Source organism: Anolis carolinensis, chromosome 5, assembly GCF_035594765.1.
Source record: "Anolis carolinensis isolate JA03-04 chromosome 5, rAnoCar3.1.pri, whole genome shotgun sequence".
Lineage (NCBI taxonomy): Eukaryota > Metazoa > Chordata > Lepidosauria > Squamata > Dactyloidae > Anolis > Anolis carolinensis.
The window spans coordinates 46482378-46507183 of record NC_085845.1 but is presented as its reverse complement, the minus strand read 5'-3'; the positions used below and the strand labels follow the sequence as shown (position 1 = coordinate 46507183).

At 40.6% G+C, this 24806-nt stretch overlaps 1 protein-coding gene across 6 annotated transcripts in view; it reads left to right on the top strand.

Moving 5' to 3' along the window:
* znf827 (zinc finger protein 827) overlaps positions 1 to 24806 on the top strand; it is a 156510-nt gene that overhangs the window by 40566 nt on the left and 91138 nt on the right. For all 6 annotated transcript variants that reach the window (XM_062980923.1, XM_062980922.1, XM_062980921.1 and 3 more), the window contains exons 2-4: positions 7804 to 8814; positions 16265 to 16437; positions 20098 to 20578. In XM_062980923.1, the coding sequence (XP_062836993.1) occupies positions 7804 to 8814; positions 16265 to 16437; positions 20098 to 20578 (1665 nt within the window). The remainder of the gene's footprint in view (positions 1 to 7803; positions 8815 to 16264; positions 16438 to 20097; positions 20579 to 24806) is intronic.

Here is a 24806-nt window from a genome sequence, read left to right as displayed (position 1 = left end):
TTTATTTGCAATGCTTAAAGTAAAGGTAAAGGTCGTGTCTGACGATCTAGTCGTGTCTGACTCTAGGGGTTGGTGCTCATCTCCATTTCTAAGTCGAAGAGCTGGCGTTGTCCGTAGACACCTCCAAGGTCATGTGGCCGACATGACTGCATGGAGCACTGTTATCTTCCTGCTGGAGTGGTACCTATTGATCTACTCACATCTGCATGTTTTTGAATTGCTAGGTTGGCAGAAGCTGGGGCTAACAGCAGGAGCTCACCTCACTCCCCGGATTCAAACCGCCGACCTTTTGGTCAGCAAGTTCAGCAGCTCAGCGATTTAACCCGCTGTGCCATCGGGTTCTCCTACTTAGACTGATTTTATTGTATTTTAATCTACCCAGAGCTTTTATGATACCGGAATATAAATATCTTCAGTCAGTCAGTCGCAGGTCATTTTCATCATCCCCATGCTCATTGTTTTACCTGAAGATGGTTATGCCTTTAACCTGGCATGACACCTTCAGGTAAAACAACCCAAAGCATATGTTCTGCTCTTGAGATATGGTCCTTCCCTCCTCTCTGCCCATTACGTATCCAAAAGAGGAGGCACCCTTCCTGAGGCCTAAGCCTATACACCATTATCCCCTTCTCATTCAGTGACTTCAGATTTCTTCAGTTTATAGATTAGAATTAGTGCCACATTGTAATCTCAAATTAGGGAAATCTTCACATGATTTTTTAAAAAATGGTTTGCTATCAGAATGTTCCTGCAGCTAAAACTGAATCTCCCTTCATAGTTGGCTGGTTCATGCACTTACTAAACAAATCTATTTTGAGTTGCAGGAACTGAATTTCAGCGAGCCAAACTTCATTTGATTGAGCCAAAGGTTTCAGTCCAGAAAGAGAAAGAGGACATATTCCATATGCCCCTCACCTATTATAGGGCATCACATTTTGCATTATGGCACTTGTGTCAAATTAGTAAGGATTTTAATGAAAATATGGTTAGGAGGATGACACGAGAACATGCTGGTAAATATATATAATTAGCATGTGTAATTAGTATGTGTCATCAGGATCAGGCATGTGAATCTCTCTTTTACAAACACAAGAAAGAGCAAGGTTGGTAACCTTTACTTTGGTACTAATTCAGACTGTCGACCACCAGATCTGCTGATTTAATATCAGGCAAAAATAAGACTTGTCTACCGTTTCACAAGGAATTTTGTGTTTCTGGGTAAGAATATGCACCATGTGCTATGTGATTATGAAAAAATGTTTATTCTTTAAAAAGCCACATTACAGAATCAGTAGATCATTGCTGTGAGCTTGTTAACTGCTGTGAAAAATAACATGAATTTAAAGGTTTCGGTTGTTTGAAAGAGTCTTTTAGGTTATTCAGAAATTTGAAGAACTGGAAAGTATGTAGCAATGAAAGAATAAAAGGCGACTAGGCTCAACATGCAATGTGATGGTCATTTTTTTTATTCTTTAGAAAGCCCACAAATCAGTGTTCTTCAGGGGCTAGTCTAAAAATAAACAGAAACACATTTACTATTTATAAAATATAGAAATTCTATGACAGAGTTTCTTCAGACAAGGATGGCTTGACCAAGTTTACCAAGGAATTTTCGTAGTTGAGTGAGGATTCATTTTCTAGTTTCCTAGAGTTCCAATCCAGCCATCAAACCGTTACACCATACTGTCTCTCTAAAATTTAAATATACTATATACATGTGTGGAACCCCCGGTGGCGCAGCAGGTTAAAATGCTGAGGTGCTGAACTTGCTGATTGAAAGGTCGGTGGTTCAAATCCAGGGAGCGGGGTGAGCTCCCGCTATTAGCCCCAGCTCCTGCCAACCTAGTAGTTCGAAAACATGCAAATGTGAGTAGATCAATAGGTACCACTCCAGCGGAAAGGTAATAGCGCTCCATGCAGTCATGCCAGCCATATGATCTTGGCGGTGTCTACAGATAACGCCGGCTCTTCAGCTTAGAAATGGAGATGAACACCAACCCCCAGAGTTGGACATGACTAGATTTAATGTTAAGGGAAAACCTTTACCTATATACATGTATAGATGCACATTGAAAAATAATAGTTATATTTAAATAGAAATACAATACAATAGATCTCAACATTGTGGGGAGAAATGTTGATTAATTATAACCTACAGCAGTCCTACTCAAAGTGGGGGGCTGTGTATCAGTGGTGGTCTGTTGCATAGAATGAACCCTATGCAGTTAAAGTAGTATGCAGCAAAGATAATTCTGCAATGTATATAACCCCCTGATTACAGTGTCAGGAAGAATTAGGAATAGGGAAGCCAGTTTAGTTTCTGTTCACTTAAGTTCCCCCAACTTTGTATAGAATAAGGCTGTTTATGTGTTACAATTCGGCAGATGTCTAAATCATATACGCAGCACAACATCCTTATCCACAGGGGATACATTCCAAGATACCCAGTGGTTACTGGAAATCATGGGTGATAGTAAACCCTATATTTTAACTTTACTTGGGCCGGAAGGATACAGACTCACACCGGAGAACCTAGAGAGGTCCACAAACACTTTGAGGGGTGGGGGTGGAGTTTGGATAATTGAAACCATGGATATAAAATCTGTCATATTGTACATGTTATTTTTTTTTGTTTTTCACTCAAAGTCAGCATGAAAAAGAATGAAATAATCAAGCTAGCTATTAAATCAGCAGTAGTTGGGATGTTTTGGGAAGGGGATGGCTTGATAGAAGTAGATAAGTGCTCAAGGAATAATTCTCTTTGGAAATCTTCCCGTTCACCTTACCAGAGTTTGATATTTTTAGCCACATCATTTACTATATAAATCCAACATCTATGTGATTAGATTCCTCCTCCCCTCCCCATGTTCTTGGCGATGCATTGTAATACGGCATTTCAGTGACTCTTTTTTATGCTGCGGGACATTCACTTCTCAAAGCAATCATCCTAAGAAAGATATCTGGCAAGAAGGGATAGCATCCATTTAATTTTAACATTGCTATTGTTCTTGACTACATTTTGATTGGTCAGCCTGATGCACAAAAAAATTCTTTGGTCATATCTGTGTCTCTCTGAATGCCTATTGTGAGCAAGAGCAATCCAGGGTCACTGCCCTTTAAACACTGCCAGTCAGATCTCGGGAGAGAGAAGATATGTTAGAACTGCCAGTGATGAGAAAATGTGGTTAAGGAAGCAAACAGTTTTCAATTGAAAAATTACAATTCTCCTGGAGGTGCTCTGCCTTTTTCCTTTTTCCTTTAAAGTACTATCTTATGAAAGAGCTATTCTGTTTTTGACTGCAGAAAGACCTGGGTGGCATTTTAGTTTCTAGCAGGGAAAATATAAATGATATAGTTATTTAAAATCAATATATATGTGAAATAGTATACAAATATTAGTGCTTTCCAAATGTAACATAATCAAGACTGCCTCCTAAAATGTATGTGTGGAGTTGAAAAAATGTCAAATGTAAGTAAAACACTTAATATATACAAGGCTACAGTATCCATTGTTCAATGGTGAATATTGCACTTGAGTATGTGACAGAATGAAAATTCACATTTGACCAGCCCACACACTGTTTTGCCAGAGAAAAGATATTCCACACAGATGATCAGTAAAGAACACAAAGTTTACTCTTCAAAATGCAGAGCAACATATATACAGTCATATGGACAGTTGCATTGACTCACATAATATCCTTTGAGAGAGAGGTTCAAATAGTTCTTAGGTGTCCATGTAAAAGGTCTTAGGTGTCCATGTAAAAGCCCAGAAGCAAACCTCTCTTGGTAAGCTCCTCCACAGAAAACTATATGTAATTGTTGCCAAAACTCCCAGGCTCAGTTAGCTCCCTGGGTGTATCCCAACCAATCAGCTTTGTGCTTTGCATTTTCAGTTAACATACTCACCAACTGATTTTTACATGTTCTAACAGAGTAACCTGAGAAGAAAGAGTGCTGCTTTACTACAAAGTTCACCACCTCCTGACCATAAGTCCTTGTTACTAAGGAATTGCAATCTAGCAACATGAGAGGAGGGCGGTAGCATATTTTCACCCCTAGTACTAGAGGGTCTTTAAGAGCAACTATCTAAAGAGTAAAGATAGCTTAAGACATTCTGGTGCATTAAGTACGCAAAAGTTTCTCATCCCCAATCTATGTATAGAAGTCAGCCAGACTATAGAATCTTTCAAGATGAAACAGACCCTTCCGTTGTACTCAGAGCATGGAAATAATATTTTGGAAAACTGACATGTCACTGTTAACAACCTCCAGTGCCCTCACATTGCATGTTTCATATAGCATAATCTGTTACTGGCTGAGCCTCCCTTATCCGGAATTCCGAAATTTGAAAGAATCCAAAATAGTTCACATGGATGGCTGAGATACGGACATCTTTGCTTTCTGATGAGTCAGTGTACACAAATTTGATTTTCTGCACAATTTTTAAATCTATGTATATATTGTATATATGATACACAAATGAATTTTGTGTTTAGACTTTGTGCCTAAGACACCTCATTACATACGTATATGTAAGTAGAAGTATTCCAGAATCCAAAATCTAACAGACTTCTTGTCCCAAGAATTTCAGATAAGTGATACACAACTTGTATATTACTTTTTAGTAACATACTGGCTACCAGAGTCATTGGGAAGCAGGATAGAGGTTGTTACTTTTTATCTTCATCATATAAAACAGTGGTTCTCAAAGTGTGCTCCGCGGAGTCCTTAAAGCTCCATGAAGCACAGTCAAGGGCTCCACGCTTCCCTCCTCCTCCCCTTCCAAGCATGTGGAAGTGTAGAAGGAGGCACCGGTTGACTGGTTGCTCCCCTACCACTAAACCGCTGGAAGAACAGCTACTGAAGAGCTCCACCAGAGCACCACAGCAAGGTGGCAAAGAAGGGTGGGGCCCCTGTTGGCATTGGCAGAAGAGGGTATGGGGCAGGCTCAGGAGGGCAGGGGTGATGGCGCTCTGCGAAGAGCAGCTTGGCGGCAGCAATGGGAATCCCATAGAGCGCCGGCTGGAGCCCAAGGGGTGCTGAGGCAGTGCCAGTAGGGGAGTCGGCCTCCAGGCCCTGCAGGAGGTAGCCCACAGCCAGCCACAGGGCCCTTTCCGGAGCAAGCAGGCTCTTGCCCACCAAGGACTTGATGGAGAAACACCACTTGGACCCTGCCACCATCACCATTGAGGGTTGGAACATGTTGAGGCTGGTGACCCCAGCCACAAAGGGCTTCCTTCCCTTCCTTCCCTTTCCCTCCCTTCACCCTTCCTCCCTTCTTCCCCTCCCCTCCTTCCCTTCCTCGCCATGCAGACCCTTTCCTTGTGCCTTCCTTGCTTGCAGAGCCCTTTTCCTGCATGGCAGAAGGGGTTGGACTGGATGGACCCTGAGGTTGTTCCTATTATTATTATTATTATTATTATTATTATTATTATTACAAAAGCTGGATGCACATCTGTTGGGGGTGCTTTGATTGTGCTTTTCCTGCATAGCAGAAGGGGGTTGGACTGAATGGCCCCTGGGGCCTTTCACTGAAATACTGTTATGTTGATTAAAATTGTAAATATTTTATTTTTAAATATTGGATTACTCTTTCTTTCCTTTTTTTGCACTACGAATGAGATATATGCAGTGTGCATAGGAATGTGTCTTTTTTTCCAGTTAGTTCACTCAAACATTCTCCATCCATCTGCCACTGGTCCAGCCTGTCTTGTCAAATTTTAAAACAATGCGGCCCCTGGGTCCAAAAGTTTGCCCATGCCTGAGATAGATGCACGCATACACACATTTATTGGGGCTTCACAAGAAAAATTTCCTTAGAAAATGACGTAGTGGCTGAAAAAGTTTGAGAACTCCTGATCTGGCCAGATCTTACGTCTAGACTGGACTATTGCAATGCACTCTACTTGGGGCTGCCCTTGAAGACAGCCCGGAAACTCCAACTAGTCCAACGGTTGGCAGCCTTGCTTCTAACTGGAGCTAATTATAGGGAGCGGTCAACCCTCCTGCTTAAGGAGCTCCACTGGCTGCCGTTCACCTTCCGGACCCAATTCAAGGTGCAGGTGATCACCTACAAAGCCCTGAACGGTTTGGGACCCTCCTACCTTAGTGATCGCCTCTCCCCCTACGAACCTGCACGATCTCTTCATTCGTCCGGGGAGGCCCTCCTCTCGCTCCCACCTCCGTCACAAGCGCGGTTGGTGGGGACGAGAGGGCCTTCTCCGTGGTGGCCCCCCGGCTCTGGAACTTGCTCCCCAGGGAAATCAGGAAAGCTGCCCTGGTAGCATTCAGAAAGAGCTTGAAAACCTGGCTTTTTACTCAGGCCTTTAGTTAAAGATTGCTCATCCCCATAGCAATCTGTATCTGTGACCATTCCTGTACCGGTTTGCACTTTTTACCTATGTCAGCTTGATAAAGACACAGGGTCTATTCCCATCCCAATTTGCACTTCCAAGAATTTGCAGCACTTTATCAGTCACCTCGTGTTTACAATATTTATATGGTGCACCTTACCCAGTCTACTTTTGCAACCTCTTTTTGATCCATGTTTTTATTAGTTCTTGTCATTTGTTTTTAATGGCTAATGTTTAAATTTTTATAATTGTGCATGTCTTTTGTCTATTGTTGTTGTTGTATGTTGTATGTATGTCTATGTGTTAAATGTTTTGATACGGCCGATGGGCTAATCAATAAAACGTGATTTGATTTGATTTGTCTATTGTTGTGTTTTATATTGCTATTGTTTTTATTCGGGCTTGGCCCCATGTAAGCCGCCCTGAGTCCCCTTTGGGGAGATAGAGGCAGGGTATAAAAATAGTTATTATTATTATATAAAAGGTTGCTTTCCAACAAAAAAAGCTTTTAATCAAGGGTTCTACCCTTTTAAACAAGAATCCTTTTAAGCAGTGGTTCTCAACCTATGAGTCCCCAGGTGTTTTGGCCTACAACTCCCAGAAATCCCAGCCAGTTTGCCAGCTGTTAGGATTTCTGGGAGTTGAAGGCCAAAATATCTGGAAACCCACAGGTTGAAAACCTCTTCTTTAAAGCAAGAGGATCCTGTACTGTACCGTTGTTTCCTCTTCTACTCAGGAAGTGTGATTGACTGATAGCCACACTCTTACTGGCGTAGCTAAACTCAGTGATATGAAATACTAGTTCAGAAGGTACAAGGCACACACAGCTGTGGTTTCCTGGCCTGCACCTCGACCACAAGCACCTTCCACATGAAGGTGCTTTTTCTACCTAATGAATGGATAGGTGTAACCATTCTGTTCTGCAGAAGAGGATGTGGGGGGAAGGGTGTATTTCATGGGAATTTCTGGTCTGGTCTGCATTCAGAACACAGCCTTAGGCTCTTCGAAGCCTATTACTGGAAGCAACTATTTTAATATGAATGGTTTTAGCACTTCATTACCCATAAAATCATACCACTATCTAGACAAAATTATATAATACCCTACATTTTCAATATTTCAGTACATTTTGATTTACTGATTTAAATAGGATCACCAAATAAATTGCAAGGTGTGATATATGTAAATATACTGGAAATATAAATATTTTGTTATGCATTAAATGTATAAATAATTATGCCAACATGCTAAAGGCTAAAAGAAATTGGTTAATATTTCATATGTTATGGTTTTCCTATAATTTTGTTGTATAGTTTTACTTATTTTTCAAGTGTTACCAAACTAATATTTGTGGAGATTGAGCTCTTAATTTGATATGTCATATTTTGAGTCTATTGACTTTATAATTTGAGCCATATTTGAAAATACTTCCTTTTCTTCTCCACAGATGGTACGAGACTGGAAGAAGCTGATGGTGAGCTTAGTGAGGAGGAGCATTGGTATGGAAACTCCTCAGAAACCCCATCAGAAGCATCTTATGGAGAGGTCCAGGAGAACTTCAAATTATCCTTTGAGGATAGACTCCAAGAACAGTCCACATCTCCAGACACTTCCTTGGGAAGTGCAACTCCTAGCAGCAATACACTGGAGCTGGCAACTGTGGAGAATGAGGCTGTACGGGATATGTTACAAAACAAAGAACACCTTTCTCCTGGTGTGTCTTCTGTATGTGAAGATGACACTCCTGGTTCAAATAAGCCACTGAGTAGTAACTTGAGACGTCTGCTGGAGGCTGGTTCTCTCAAGCTAGACACTAGTATAAGAGTGAACGGCAGGGTTGAGTCCCCTGTAAATCTAGGCTCAAATATCTCCTTTTCTCCACCTACCCATCATGCTCAGCAGCTAAGTGTCCTTGCTAGAAAGCTAGCTGAAAAACAGGAACAAAATGACCAATACAACGCAAGCAACCGGTTTATATGGAATCAAGGCAAATGGTTGCCTAACTCAACTCCCCCTTGCAGCTTATCTCCAGACTCTGCAATCCTAAAACTGAAAGCAGCTGCCAATGCAGTCCTTCAGGATAAGTCACTTTCTCGAACTGAAGATCCAATAAGGTTTGAAACCTTTTCTTCCCCATTTAGTTCGCAGTCTGCAAGCTCCACCTTAGCGGCATTATCAAAGAAAGTCAGCGAAAGAAGCATGACTCCTGGGCAGGACCACCCACCGCCAGCTAGCTCTTTCCTTTCTCTCGCCTCAATGACTTCTTCAGCAGCTCTGCTCAAGGAGGTTGCAGCCAGAGCGGCAGGCAGTCTTTTGGCTGAGAAGAAAAAGTCGCTGGTTGTAGAAGATCCCCTGCAGCTTTCAGACATGAAGCAAGAGAAAGTAACTCCACCGCAGTCTTTGGAATTATTGTTACTCCCAGCCCCTAAAGGAAGAACTTCTAAAACCACTAACCCAGGTATGGGTTGTTCTGCTCCAAGTTAGGATGTCTTTCTCCATCATTAATTCTGAATTGTTTCCACGTATTACTTTAATTGTGCTTTTTTTTTAGCACAAGTCAATTGAAGTTAGTTAGAAAAAAACCCAGAACAATCAGACTAGGATACATCTTCCTTGCTGTGTTGTCGACATAAATACACATATTATAGCACTTCTTGCTTTAGTTGAACATATTATTTGAGTTTGTTTGTGGATTTACAATTTTATCTTGCCTTCCTTGAGGCATATATAGTTCAACCCCATCCTTTGTTTTATTGTGACAGCAACAATGTAAGATAGATAATACTGAATGAGAATGACTGGTCCATTCCCATTCAAGGTTGCTGTTCATTTGATGCGTGAGGAATTGAACCTAGTGCAGCACTGTTATTTTTTCTACTGATTTTCTATTACAATATCAATTTATTTCTTGAAGAAGATTTACATAGAACTGGCTCTACTCAAGTTTTTTTTTATCGTATCAGAAGCGATTTGACAACTTACTGCAAGTTGCTTCTGGTGTGAAAGAATTGGCTGTCTACAAAGCCGTTGACCAGGGTATGCCTGGATGTGTTACCATCCTGCTGGGAGGCTTCTCTCATGTCCCAGCAAGCTAGAGTTGACATACGGGAGCTCCCCCTTTCTCGCGGATTTGAATTGGTACCTTCAGGTCATCTACCCAACCTTTAGGTCAGCAGTCCAGCTGGCACAAGGGTTTAACCCATTGCGCCACTATGGCTCCTTATACTCAAGTGAAGTGCCACAGACAGAGCCTGGTTTGTTTTGTGTGTTATATGTATACAGTGTTCCCTCACTTATTGCTGGAGTTAGGTTCCAGGACCACCCGCCATAAGTGAAAATCCACGAAGTAGAGACACTATATTTATTTTAATATTTATACATTATTTTAGTAGCTATACACTATTTTAAGTCTTTATCAGCCAATTGTGTGTTGATAAATCGCCTCCTTCTCCTCCCGTTGCCGCGTGGGCGCCTTTTCTCCCCCTTTGGCTTCTCCTTCTTCCCTTCCTTAGGCTGTAAATTGTAATTTTTTATGATTTATAATAGTCTTAGGGTTTATTGAAAACTGCAAAACAGCGAATCCGCGAAAAGTTAACCGCGAAGTAGTGAGGGAACACTGTACTCTACACTTTCCTCTGAGCAGCTAATTTTTGAGATTGTCTTCCATCCAAGCAGTTTACACTAACAAACCTGTTGAACTTAAGTGGTAAAGCTCCATGCTGTATCTTTCAACCAAAGAGATAAGCAAACTGGAGCCCTTTGGATGTTTCAAATTAAAATTCCCATGATCAACCCTAGACAGCATGGGTAGCAGTCAGGGATTATAGAAACTATAATCAAACATAGGGATAGGCACTAAGTATTTATCTCTGCTTTAAACCATAGCTATTCTCTTGCTCCTCTAGCCATTACATTTTTACACAGCTTCTTCCCGTGTATAATTAGATTCTATGAACTCTTACCTGCAATGTCCCTGCCTAGCTCAATGGGTTTTTTAAAACCTCATCAGATCTCTTACCCCTTGATTGTATCACTGCCTTCACGCCTACTTCTTTGACCTGCCTCTCTATCTTTAGTCCTCATAGATGTGGTTTCTTTATTTACATTTAGTGAATATTCTGGTTTTTTTTTTTTACCTTTGATACTTTCGAAGAGGTCAGTGAGCATGCTGTTCTATGGCTAAAAACTGCAGGGCATGTTTTCTGCATGGAAGAACTCCTGTCCTGAATCCTACTACCAGTCCCTACAAGAGTAGTCCCATTGATTTAGTGAGAGCATGATTTCAGTCGGTCTGTTCTGGTTGAAACTAAGCCATATAGTTCAGGCCTCTGTTAGCAAAAGCAATTCTTAGAAGCCAATGGTTATGAAAAGAGGTATACAGCAGCGTGCTGTATATGAAACCGGGGCAAATATCCATGTCAAATTATGGCAAAATCCAGCTATCCAGATTTTATGGAAATCCTATCGGTAAGCTCCTTATTACTATTTGAACTGTATGCCTGAAAAATACGACCTACTTCTTCTGCAAAACTTCTAGACCCATTTGTCTTTGAGGTTTTTTAGACCCAGATATTATACCCTGCCACCATCTCCTCGAAGGGACTCGGGGCGGCTTACATATGGGACAGAAATTCCAACATACATAAAAGCAACAATCTATTAAAACAAAACCACCAATAGAGTAAAATAAAACCATCATAAAATAAACGATCCGTATAAAACACAATTGAACATAAGAAAAAAAACCCAGCATGATTGAGGCTCTTTTAGACCATGTTCAAAGAGAACCAATGCCCATAATTATAAAAAAATGGGCGTGAACAGTTTATAAAAGGGTCGGGCATGGGATAGTGCAAAACAATGTACTATAGGGCTGGGGAAATGAATAAGGTGCAGAGAACATGGGCATCATTCTCAAATGCTTGCTGGAACATCCAGGTTTTTAAATCCCTACGAAAGGAGGACAGTGTGGGGTTTTTTCTAATCTCCCTGGGGAGGGTGTTCCAAAGTCGAAGGGCCACCACCGAGAAGGCTCTCTCCCTCGTCGCCTCCACTGCCTGTGATGGTGGTGGGAGCGAGAGGAAGGCCTTTCTGGCTATCTTAGAGCCCGTGCTGGTTCATAGAGGAAGATGCGATCATGAAGATAGGCAGGGCCTTGAATCGGCCCCTGGTCTTGTTCAAATGATGATGATAATGATAATGATGATTTAGTTATAACCCACCTCTCCTTGTGGCTCGAGGAGGGGTACAACATGTTTAAAACAGCGAGATAAAGCAAAGCACTCTTAAAATCCATATAACAAACATACACAGATAAAATACAGATTAAAATTCACCCTGCAGGTTAAAATTCACAAGTTCAAACTGACTGGATAGGCCTGCCAGAAGGAAGAGGTCTTCAGGGGTGTTTTAAATTCTGACAGCTGATTTAGCTATTGGAGCTCTTCTGGCAGGTACTTCCACAGTCTTGGGGCAGCTGATGAAAATGTCCTCTAGGTAACAGTCGCCAGTCAGGTTCTATCTGGTTTGGGTAGTTGTCCCCCAGAGGACCTCAGTGTCTAGGGCAGACAATCAGCAAAAGGCAATGTATCCAATTGTACATGAGAGAACCTGCATGTGGGTGTTCAAATTTGGCTCTGTTCACCTTTTCAGATGAGCATATGGAAGTTGGAGCAGGTTAGAAAGTCCAACTCCATTCTCACTTCAAGCATCAACAATATTCAGAGTCCAAATAATGAATTTGGGTTTAAGTCTGTTGGCAAAGCTGGGGTTTAAGTTTCAGACCCATGTTTGTTGCTGCATTCTGCCTTGCAGATTTGATTGTCTAAAGGTGTTTCAAAGGAGAGAGTGAATCCCTTCGAGAGACAGTCCTCAGCTGTTGCAGTCTGGTTGACCATAACACTGTGTAAAAGATAATGAACAAAATTTTCCTTATAAGTGTCGATAGGATTTCTTTATCAGTATGTTTGCCTATTTGTATCAGTCATTATCTTTTTTCAACAAATAATATTGCTAGCAAAACAAATTAATAATTGAAAACTAAAAGAGAAATGTATAGAAATATGTATGAATATTAATTTCTTTCAAAAATTTATTTCATGTTTCCATGGAAATATTGTTGTTCAAAGATCATTAATATTTAACAGTGAACTCTTTAATATCACTCTCTTGGAATTTTTTATGCAAACATAATTTAGTCTAAAGACCCATTCTGAAAAGGGAGATTTCAGAAGTTGTCATCAGACTGGTGAACTTTTGCATAAGAGGAATGCCCTTTCACCAGATGCAGTACTGGCAGTTCATATGCTAGTTCTGCCACAGTTAACTTTGTAGTAACTTCATTCCTTATTAGTAAGTAATATTCAAAAGGAACAATTCTGTGTAAAGCTAGCAGCAAACTTTGGAAAGTTAATTTTTGGACAGCAGCTTCTAGAAACTCCCAGCCAAGTTCACCACTAAAGATTCTGAGTTCTATTCCAAAGAATTGAATTTTTCAAGCTCTAATTAAAATAATACAGTGTCTTTTAGTGAAGTCTTATTCTCTTAAGAGCTGATATTATTTATAATCTACAGTGGGCTAAAGTCAGTTGTTAGTCCCTACTGGAATTAACCCAGTGAAAGATAGGTTTAACTTGATTCACAAAAACTGGAACTAACCATTCAATTTAGTGCAATGCGTATTTTAAAATTATTTCTTGCCCTGTAAGATAGAATAATAGAATCATGAGTTGGAAGATACCTTGTGGGCCATCCAGTCCAAGAAGCAGGAAAATCGCATTCAAAGCACCTCTGACAGATGGCCATCCAGCCTCTGTTTAAAAGTCTCCAAAGAAGGAGCCTCCACCACACGTCGGGGCAGAGAGTTCCACTGCTGAACTGCTCTCACAGGAAATTCTTCCCAATGTTCAGGTGGAATCTCCTTTCTTGTAGTTTGAAGCTATTGTTCTGCATCCTAGTCTCCAGGGCAGCAGAAAACAAGCTTGGACCCTCCTCCCTAAACATGCCCAGCTCTTTAAGCCGTTCCTCATAGGGCTTGTTCTCCAGAACCTTGATCATTTTAGTCACCCTGCTCTGGACACATTCCAGCTTGTCAACAGGTGTGGTCTAACCAAGGCGGAATAGAGGGGTAGCATGACGTCCCTGGATATAGACACTATACTCCTATTTATTCAGGCCAAAATCCCATTGGGTTTTTTAGGTGCCGCATTACATCATTGGCTCATGTTTAACTTGTTATCCATGAGGAGATGATTTGTCTGTCATTGTTCAGAAACATGGAATGAATATATGTGTGTGTGTGTGTGTGTGTGTGTGTGTGTTAAAATCCAGATCAAATAACAGGAAGAGAGAAACAAAATTTTGATAAATCAGGAGCCTCCCTGCAGTACAGTTGAAAGGTATTAAGGCTGCACTTTTTTTTTGTGTTCCTCTCCTTATTTTTATAAACAGTTAGACCGGGGAAGAGCTACACTAGCTATGTAATGCTGTTATTTTTTAATGCAGTTTGCCCATTCCCATGAGTCACACATGAAGCAGTATCACCTAATTCAGAATCCTGAGTTCAGATTTGCTGTGTTTTAGACCGCTTAGAAGTCCCAAATGAACATTAAGTGACATGATATTCCTTTTGAAGTATTCCACGTGGATTCAAAACTTCATTTAACACATTCGTTTAACTGTTAGTCATGAAAATAATTAGTTGAACGATAAGGACTATGAACCTGACAAGTTACAGGTGTCTGACATATATTTATATCTGCAGCAAAGTTATATTGCTTACAGAAAGAGGTCACTTTATACATTTTTTGAGAAGAATAACACTATAATTGAGCTGAGTGTAGATGCTATGAAAATAAATCAAACACATTCTTTGATTCCTTCCCTAAGCATAATTTTATGATAATCAGAACATAATATATTTTATTTTATGAAGTTTTTATGTTGTTCTTGTAGGCCTCTGTTTCATGTAAGCATGAACCCTTTTCTGGCTGCCAATAAAATAAATGTCAGTTATCTAAAGAACTATATTAATATCTCTTATGTACTGTAGATTCAAATAGTGGCTACAGTGCTGTCTAAACTATTATGAGTTACCCTCTCATCCTTATTTGTACTTATCCTTATGCATTCTCAGGATCGCTTTCACAGCCTTAGTACCCACAAAAGACTGACCACTTCCTCTCCACATGCGTGTAAGTCAATAGATACTGAGTAAAGTACAGTATTATAGGTTGACACAAGTGTTAGTACTATCAGCTGTCTTGTTCTATAGCACACAGTGCCGTTATACAGTATTCTACTAATTCTTTGCTAAATAGAAAAGATGATTGGTGAAGGCTATCAGTCCTGAAAGCAAGGCACTCATTTAGAGGGAAGAGGCATACAACTCTATTCTCTTAATACCTTCTCATCATTTTCTATCCTTCATGATCTATCATCTGCTATGGTTGCTTCAATTTACCTAATAGGAGTTAAACCCTTGTGCCAGGCAGGACTGTTGACTTGGGTTGCTGACCTGAAGGTTACCGGTTCAAATCCGGGGAGAGCACGGATGAGCTCCCTCTGTCAGCTCCAGCTCCCCATATGGGGACATGAGAGAAGCCTCCCACAAGGATGGTAAAAACATCAAAACATCTGGACATCCCCTGGGCAACGTCCTTGCAGACGGCCAATTCTCTCACACCAGACGCAACTTGCAGTTTCTCAAGTCGCTCCTGAGAAACTTTACCTAATGATAGGGCCAGTGCTGGCCAGGGGAAAGGCTTGGTGTCCTGACATGTTCTATTTATTGAGGATGCAACAAATCTAGCAGTGATTTCTGATGATAACTGATGAAGTGTTTTGTCACACAAGTGGGATGGACCCTTTGTCTGCCTCCTTTTCTTTTCCATTTCATCTTCCTCATCTTTTCCTCCTCCCTCCCTCTTCCTAACTATCTAGTGTGTCAGGGATAGTCTTGGGCAATCCTCTGTCATCTCACTTTTTCAACTGCTTTTTAAATGCCCCTGTTGTTCATTTTTTCTCCCACTTCTTTGACAACAAAGCTACTTCATTTGAAGCATTTTGTCCCTTCCAATCTGTGTTCATAAAATGAACAAAATTTTGCAGAGGAAAACATCAGAAAAAAGTTCCCCTTTAACAAGCAGTTTCAAATTGAACTTGCTTTAATTATGTTGTACTGAAATCAATGTTTTCAAGTTAACTTTAACTGATTGCCAATGCTGGAAGCGGATTCTTGGACTGTGCTGCCTTTGGCTCAAATTAAGCCTGTAGATTTAATGTGCTGACAAAACTAAGAAATAGTTATGAAATAAAAATAAAATGATGACACCCCAGAGATGCTTTTGTTTCTGAAGTGACAAAAAAGACTACTTGGGCCAATATAGTATTAGCTGAACAACTAGGTCTCTGAATTTTCAGGTCTGGGAAATGGAGTGGCATCTTGCTTGTAACTGCAACATACTTTCATTCTGGAACTATGGATTATTCTGTACGTAGGCACTCTTTTCCCTTGGTATATTTCAGCTACTAAAGTGAAAGAAAGTGAGAGCTGAATACTTTATTCTGTATTACATAGGTCAAGAGGAGGGGAATTAACTACAGGATGATATTTTGAAGACTAGGTAAAGCACAGTAGCATCCTCTGCTGGTTGTGAAAAGTACAATTGGGATGCTGTCCTGTAATCATCATCATCACTTTCAGGGTGACTATAAGACCCTCATTTGTACAACACTATGTATTTGACATACTAAATGTTCTGAACCCAAAGAGATGCATAAAAGGAAAACTTCTTGTGTTTTACAAGAATACAGTTAAAAACATGCCCTTAGAAATTTAGAACCTGCCCTATAGAACTTAATAAAGCTTTCTCTTTTTTTCTTTCTTTTTTATGACTCCTTAATCCAAGCTTCAGAAGAGGAAGGTGGGAAACCTTTCCAGTGTCCAATATGTGGCCTGGTGATAAAAAGGAAGAGCTATTGGAAGAGACACATGGTGATTCATACAGGCTTGAAAAGTCATCAGTGCCCTTTGTGCCCATTTCGCTGTGCACGCAAGGACAATCTCAAATCACACATGAAGGTAAGGTCAGTGGATACTGGCAGTGAAGAAGTCTAATCTATAATCTATAAGACTGTTGTCAGGGATTTAATGTCCACTGCCATTAAAATCCAACATATTTTTAAATCACTGGTAAAACAGTTGTGATTTCTTTTTATCAAGTAGAAGGCTTGGGTGGTGACAGCAGTAGCCTTATTGCTATCTGTAACAAATATTTGCTCACTTTTGGCTACCATCCAGTGAACCCATTTGCCTGCATGCAAGGGACTTTATGCATGCAACTGAGCACTGTAATATTTTCTTCAGGCAGATCCCTTGTGGCATGTACATTTTATGACCAAATAAATATAAAAAATATACCTGTGTGAGATTTTGCTTGATATCTTTTTTGGCCTAATTTGGGTGGAGAGACTGATTTCTGGATTGTGGGATCTGTACTTTATTTTAACTAGAACTGTGAGATTTGCTAGCCAGGGACCTGATGGAAGAATTGTATACCGAGAATGAACAAATAATTAAACCAGGAATTTGTTTTGAGATTCAAAACTGAACAGGGATGCCATTCTATCCCCAAAGCCCGGAAAACTCACAGCAACCCATTAAGGTTATTTTAGATTCTTTCATTTCAGTACTATAATTTAGGGGTGGGTGGTACATTTGTTTTTTCATGGTACTTTTGTTAAACAGTTTCAAATCACAGATCTTTTCCCCATCTATTGTATATTACTAAAATATCTGATTGGTCAGATGATACAAATCTGGCATGGTCTGTTTAGTACATGTATCTACAATATCAGGGTATAAAAAAAAGTAAATGTGATTATCCATAACAGAAAGCAAAGAGAGGTCAGCCATGATGCACACTATTCCTAGCTACCTGTAATACATAGTTGCAGCTTGACTGAAAATTGACAATAACAAACTCATATATTTTTTGTGTATGTAAGCCATATGTTGCAAGGAACAGCATACGTTTGCAGTATCACCATGCAGCCAGTTTTTATAGGCAAAACAATGAATAAAATACTTAGGGCCTCATCTCAAAGTCCTGGCTTCACGGTGAAAACAGAGGGGACGGTGGGGCGAATGAGTCACACCGCGTACAGCTCTCTCTCGGCAACACTTTCCCCATCACATATGGGAAGCGTCGCCATTCTGGCCAGCTGTCAGGACCCAGGCTGCAGAGCACCAATAACACCGAAACCGAAACACACACTATTTGGCAAGCAATAGTGTGGGGAACTGTCCATAGTCTTTGAGGCTTAAGGTAAATCCGAAGGAAACTGGAAAACAAGGCTTGAATCAGAGAAGCAAGGTCCGTGGTTTAAAACACAAGGCAAGGCAAGACTTGAAACTTGGCAAGATCAAACTTGAAACAAGGCAAACATGAATCAAAAACTGAGTCCATAGAAGTCCATGATACAAGGCTGGGCTGGAAACTTGATCCGGGATCTGGGAACTGGAGTACGAAGTCTACACACGATCTCACTCCTCAAGCCGACGAATTGACTCCGCAAGGATTCCTTTGCGGGCAAACACCTATATAGGATCTTGTTTTCCCGCCAAGGAACACTTTCTCTGGGGAACAAGAAACGAAACCTATACTGTGTCCAGATGCATGACTCCTTAAAGTTTCCCAAGGGAAACAGACTTAATCAGCTAATTGTCTGGCAGCTATCCTGGCGCTCCGGCGAGTCGCCTCTCGAGCGCCCCTATCTTGATTATAATAATCCCGGCGAGAAAATGGGGGAGATTTCTGCTCAAGGCTTGTTTGGCTGACTTCTTGTGGGCAAACATCTTGCAGGTGCAAGGGCTCCAAATCTGGCAGAAACGGTGGGAAACCCAAGTTTTCCTCTTCATCTGCCACAATAGTACATGGAACTGGACTACATGGCCCATGAGTCATCACACCAGCACAACATGGGAAGCTTCTCATGTTGTGGAGGAAGTGTCCACCCCAGTTGGGGGTGGGGCCTTCGCTGGAAGTCACACGACATTGTGTGATAGCCAGCGTAGGGCTCCGTCACCAAGACAGGGTGGAAGTGTTATAGGATGCTGATTTAGGTGAGTGTGATGAGGTCATTAGTAACACTTAATAGCCACCTATTTTGACCTAATGACTTTCATATATGATAGACTACCGCTCCTATAATTTCTAGCCATCACGGCCAAAAGGCACCAAGTTGCAGGCTGCTTTAAATCATGAGGAAGAAAGTAGCAGTAATGGGCTGCTTGGCTACCTAAGACAAAAATGGCAACCTTGCTGTGTCTCTGCCTTCCCCACTTCTGTAAATATCTCATTCTATAGCACATTGTGCCATTATACAATGCAAAATTATTCTATTAATTCTTTGCTAAATAGAAAAGATATCTATTTACTTGGACTTTCCTTCCAAGTAAATGAGCTTTGCGTTCCTTACATAGTATTCATTGTCATAGGTGGTCATTAATGGCCAGGTATGAATGTCTTCCAGAGAGTAAAGTCTTGGCCGTGGGTACATAAGTGACCGGGGAGACCTTTTCTGGATTCACACAGTCTTTCACATTGAGGACATAGATTTCTAGATTGGAAAGTGGTCGTGGCAAAGGTTTACTTGAGGTGCCTTCTTCCTCTTGGCACATTTATCCTTTCTCCCTCTATTCGTGCCTTTTCAAAATCTATAGTACTGTTTGTAACAGCTGACTTCCATTTAAAACGGTCAGGTGCCAGGGCTTCCCAGTTCTCTGTGTTTATTCCACATTTTTAAAGTTTAGTTTTAAGCCCATTTTAAAATCTCTTTTGCTATCCACCAATGTTCTGCTTTTCTTTCTTGAGCTGATAGTAAAGTACCTGCTTTGGGAGATGGTGATTGGACGTTTGGACAGTGTGGCCAGTTGATGGTGGAGAATAATCTTTTCAGTGCTAGTGGTTTTCATTTCTTCCAGAATGCTGATGCTTGTCCACCAGTCTTCCCAAAAGATTTGCAGTATTAATTATTCAAATGCAACACTGCTGTAATTTTTCCAAAACTCGAGATGTTTGTAGCTGGTCCATGTTTTGTAGGTGTACAATAGAGTTGGAAGGACAATGGCTTTATAAACAAGCATCTAGGTGTCCCCATAAACATCTCTGCCTTCCCCACTCCTGCAAATGTCTCCAACTATCCATTTAGAATTATGGATGACATTAACTAGAGAATCCCCACAGTAGTCAGCAGCCCAGAAGAATGGAGATAAAGATATCTAAGATCAATAGACTTTTCTTTCAAGTAAATGTGCTGAGGATTTGCATTCACTGCAGAGTATTAAGACTAGGAGGACTGGTTCATTGGCACAAAAATTTATAACTCTTCCAGGAAATTGTTGCTTTTGGAACTAAGCTGGATAGCATTGTGCTTTGTAGTCTGCTGTTGAATAATTCTGTGACTTTTAAATTGTGACCTCTGAACAAAAATCCATATAGTGAAATATTCATCATTAAATTCTTGCATATATAGAGGGAGAGCCAATTTAAGCTCACAATACCAACTACCCAGGTTAAGGTCACTGAGAATGGCAAATAAGAAATAGAATCCCACATAAAGACTAAGGAAACAGGAAATGAAAAGAGCCCATAGAATGTAAGTATAGTATTTTTTTTTTTAAAGATGTATTACTATGGTATGGTTGTTAATATTATTATTTCTGTTCACACTTGCTCAGGTTCACCAACACCAAGACCGGGGGGAAACATTTCAGTGCCAGCTATGCCCATTTACTTCTTCTCGCCACTTCAGCCTGAAACTCCACATGCGTTGCCATCAACACTTCTTGAGGACAGAAGCCAAAGTGAAGGAAGAGGTCCCAGAAATGGATGTTAAGGTGTCACCACTGCTAAATGACAACTCCAGACTGGGGCAGCCAGGAGATGGGGGAACTGAACAAGCCGGGGCTGCTGCCATGGCCTCAAAAACACCTGAGGCAGTTGGGCAAGGAGGAGGTGTCATCCCTCCTCTGCTGGTGAAGGAAGAGCCCAAAGATGAAAACAATACCCCATCCTTTCCTCTCAGTGTTGTTGATAGAATTACCACCAACAATACTAAGTTAAAAGACTCCATTGACTTTGTGACCAATACAGCGTCAGCACTTTTCAGCCAGGATATCTCTGTGAAGATGGCTTCAGATTTTCTCATGAAACTCTCAGGTAGGGATGGGTGTAATTGTCCAGGTCCAATATGTGTCCCTTTCTCATATTTTAACACTCATAATTCCGTATTTGTCCATGTAAAATATCCTCTTAAAATCTGTGTTTAAATACAGACTTAAACACACATTCAAATGTTATGTAGAAACATAGAATCATAGAGTTGGAAGAGACCTCATGGGCCATCTAAGTCCAACCCCCTGCCACGAAGCAGGAAAATCGCATTCAAAGCACCCCCAACAGATGGTCATCCAGCCTCTGTTTACAATCCTCCAAAGAAGGAGCCTCCACCACACTCTGGGGCAGAGATTTCCACTTCTGAACAGCTCTCACAGTTAGGAAGTTCTTCCCAATTTTCAGGTGGAATCTCCTTTCCTGTAATTTGAAGCCATTGTTCCATATCCTAGTATCCAGGGCAGCAGAAAACAAGCTTTCTCCCTCCTCCCTATGACTTCCCCTCACATATTTATACATGGCTATCATCATGTCTCCTCTCAGCTTTCTTTTCTGGAGGCTAAACACGTCCAGCTCTTTGAGGCGCTCCTCATAGTGCTTCTTCTCCAGACCCATGATAATTTTAATCACCCTCCCCTGGACACATTCCAGCTTGTCAACATCTCCCTTCAATTGTGGTGCCCAGAACTGGGCACAGTATTCCAGGTGTAGTCTGACCAGGGCAGAATAGAGAGGTAGCATGACTTCCCTGGATCTAGACACTATACTCCTATTTATGCAGGCCAAAATCCCATTGGTTTTTTTTGGTCTCATGATATTGTTGGCTCATGTTTAACTTGTTGTCCACGAGGACTCCAATATCTTTTTCACATGTACTGCTGTCGAGCCAGGCGTCCCCCATACTGTATCTTTGCATTTCATTTTTCTGCCTAAGTGGAATATCTCGCATTTGTCCCTGTTGAACTTCATTTTGTTAGTTCTGGCCCATCTCTGGAATCAGTTAAGATAGTTTTGGATTCTGCTCCTGGCTTCCGGAGTAGTGGCAATCCCTCCCAATTTGATGATCATGCCTTCTAACCCTTCATCTAAGTCGTTAATAAAGAATGTTTAAATGAATATTTTAATTTGTTCATACTTCTAATAACTACATCACAACAGTTCAAAATCCAGAGAGTAGCCTAGATCCAATATTTGCATCCATCTAAGGTAGTGATTCTCAGCCTGTGGGTCCCCAGATGTTTTGGCCTTCAACTCCCAGAAATCCTAACGGCTGGTAAACTGGCTGGGATTTCTGGGAGTTGTAGGCCAAAACACCTGGGGACTCACAGGTTGAGAACCACTGATCTAAGGAGTTGATCATTTTGCACAGCAGTATGTGCAGAATGAATTTTTCAAGTATCTCCTTGGTAATTTAGAAATATACCGGTACTCCAATTCTTCCTTTTTCTAAAATAGATGTATAAGATAGTAATTTTGAAAAGACAAGTTGACAGTGAAACTTTCGAATCTTAAAATGAAGGAATTAGTATTTAATAGTTTATTTGTTCATTAGTTATGCTAATATCATGACTTTCCTGCAGTGAGCTGAGAATATTATACATGGCTTTCCTCCTCCCCATTTATTGTCATAATCACCCAGTGAAGGTAGCTCAGATTTAAAGAGGGTGACTAGATTTCCAAGGCTGCTGTCCAGCCCACATTGTCGGAATTATTTCTGAATAACTTTGTGCTTTTCTCAAATTAGCCAATCCTAATTTGCATAGGATTTTATCGCCATATACTGTTAGAAGAATTTTTAGGATTTTCCAATGAGATATGATGGGAGACAGCCAACAAATATACCAGGTACTGTAGACTGAATTTTAGAGGCAGGAACTGGCAAAACCACCTCTTGATTGTAATACTTACTTTAAAAAAAACCTATGAAATTCATGGGATTGTTATAAATTGGCAGGTAACTTCAAGGTGGAGGCATACAAATATTTTTAGAATTCAGGTCACATTATTATCTCACTCTCCTTTAAATTTATTTAATGGGAGAGAGCATTATTGCTCTCAAGGATTTTAACATTTTAAGAGTCAAGCCTGCTGGTTTGAAATCTATATATTCTACTGCTGTAAACATTTATATTTATGTTGCTTCCCATATATGCACCAGTTTAAATTAAATATATGCTATATCTTTGGTCCTTTGCATGTAGTAAATTAATAACAATACATCCTGTGATAGTGGGGGAAAGTGTGTTTGTTGGCAGTGAGAGGAGGACCTGGATACTGAATACTCCTCCATTCTTAATGCTATTTTTTATTCAGAAATTGACAAGTTACTCTTTAGTGTTTAGCAGACAGGAATACTAAGGACCCAGTCGTGCATTTTTCATGCAAAAAGCCCCCTGAGCTCATTTTATAGTGTCTTAACGAAAGGTCCTGAAGCCCGACTTGTGTGCAGTGTTACCTAGCAACATGTTATAAAGTCACTGAAGGAGTGAGATATATCTCCAAGATGAAAATGTAAACTTGATAGATATGTCAATGCCACATAAGGGGAAAGATGTTATGTTAAAGTAAGAAATTAAACCCATTGATCAGAGCAATGTGTATCTAAAATAGCATACATTTGATCAGCGCCATGATACTTTACCGAGTTCCAACCCATAAAGCAGTGTGCAATTATGTTTTATTTAGTGAGCTTGGGAAATTTACTACCAACATTTCAAGAAAGCATTTCTATTTATTATAATATGAACAATAACAACAAAGGAGATATAGCCTGAGGGTAGTTCAGTTAGCCTTCCTTCGCCACCCCCTAGAAAACTGCTTGCTTTGGGCTAGATCTATAGATTGCAGGCATCCCTCCAATTGAGCAAAATGGAAGGGGTAATTAAAGAAGGAAAGGTGCCAAAGATAGGCAATTATGTGTCAGATTGGTACAATCTGCTTATACGGCCTTTGCAGTCATGATTTGGAAACCTTTGGGGACGGACCCATCTCTTATTCCACAGAGGTCCCTTCTTTGTTCTTCTGAAGCCTGACAGAGATCTAAAATGATGTGTGTGTGTGTTTCACACATTACTGTCTAAAATAGCTTTTAAGGTTTTGCAGTTACAGAGTAGCAGCTAAGGGTGAAGTAGTTCTTTTCCCCAATAAATGTGTTTCCAAGACCACATTCTAGAATAGGTAACCAAAACTTGTTTTCCCAAGACACAAACATGCTGTTTAGGTGCACATATCTGATGGAGGACTTTGTGAGGTTGGATAGCCATCTGTTAGAAGTGCTTTGATTGAGGAGGGAGCAAGCTTATTTTCTGCTGCCTTGGAGACTAGGACATGGAACAATGGCTTCAAACTACAAGAAAGGAGATTCCACCTGAACATTAGGAAGAACTTCCTCACTGTGAGAGCTGTTCAGCAGCGGAACTCTCTCCCCCGGACTGTGGTGGAGGCTCCTTCTTAATAGGTTTTTAAGCAGAGGCTGGATGGCCATCTGTCAGGGGTGCTTTGATTGTGATTTTCCTGCTTCTTGGGAAGGGGTTGGACTGGATGGCCTGTGAAGTCTCTTCCAACTCAATGATTCTATGATTGTGTCCTGCATAGCAAGGATTGAATGATGTTCCCTGTGGCCTCTTCCAGCCCTATGTTTCTATTATCTTTTTTATTTCTGAGAAGAAATTGATTCTGCTGGAAAGAATATCCCAGCGAACGCTTTTAAGAGACTTTCAATTATACCTCCCTCTTCCAAAATATATTCTGTTATCAATTGGCACACATATGGTAATGCCATTGTTTTCCTGACAGAATTGGTATCCAGTAGGTATCATCCTTGTTTTATCTGTCAGAGATAAATAAGTCATCATTTTTGAGGAACATGGAAAATCTTGGATTGAAAAGAAAAATGAGCAACTAATTTCATTATATGTCAGGGATGTTGGGATTACATCTCATGGTCTTCCACTTTCATGAGTGGCTGCCTCTTGTACTGGATCATCAACTCTGCAGCTTGAAGCATTGTGTCGGTGCAATACAGACCATCCTTTCCAACTTGCCACTCTTTGGATAAGTTTGACTTCAACTCCCATCAGCCCAGGCCAACACAATTAACTTTCAGGAATGCATAGTTCAGAATATTTCAAAGGCATCTATTTGGGGAAGGCTGTTGTAGATTGATTCTGCTCTAAGATGTTGACTGAGACAAATGGCTCTGACTCCCCGCTTGATTCTTTGGCTCCAACTCTTTTGATTAGGCCCTGACCTCCTGACAGCTGTCTGTGCCTCA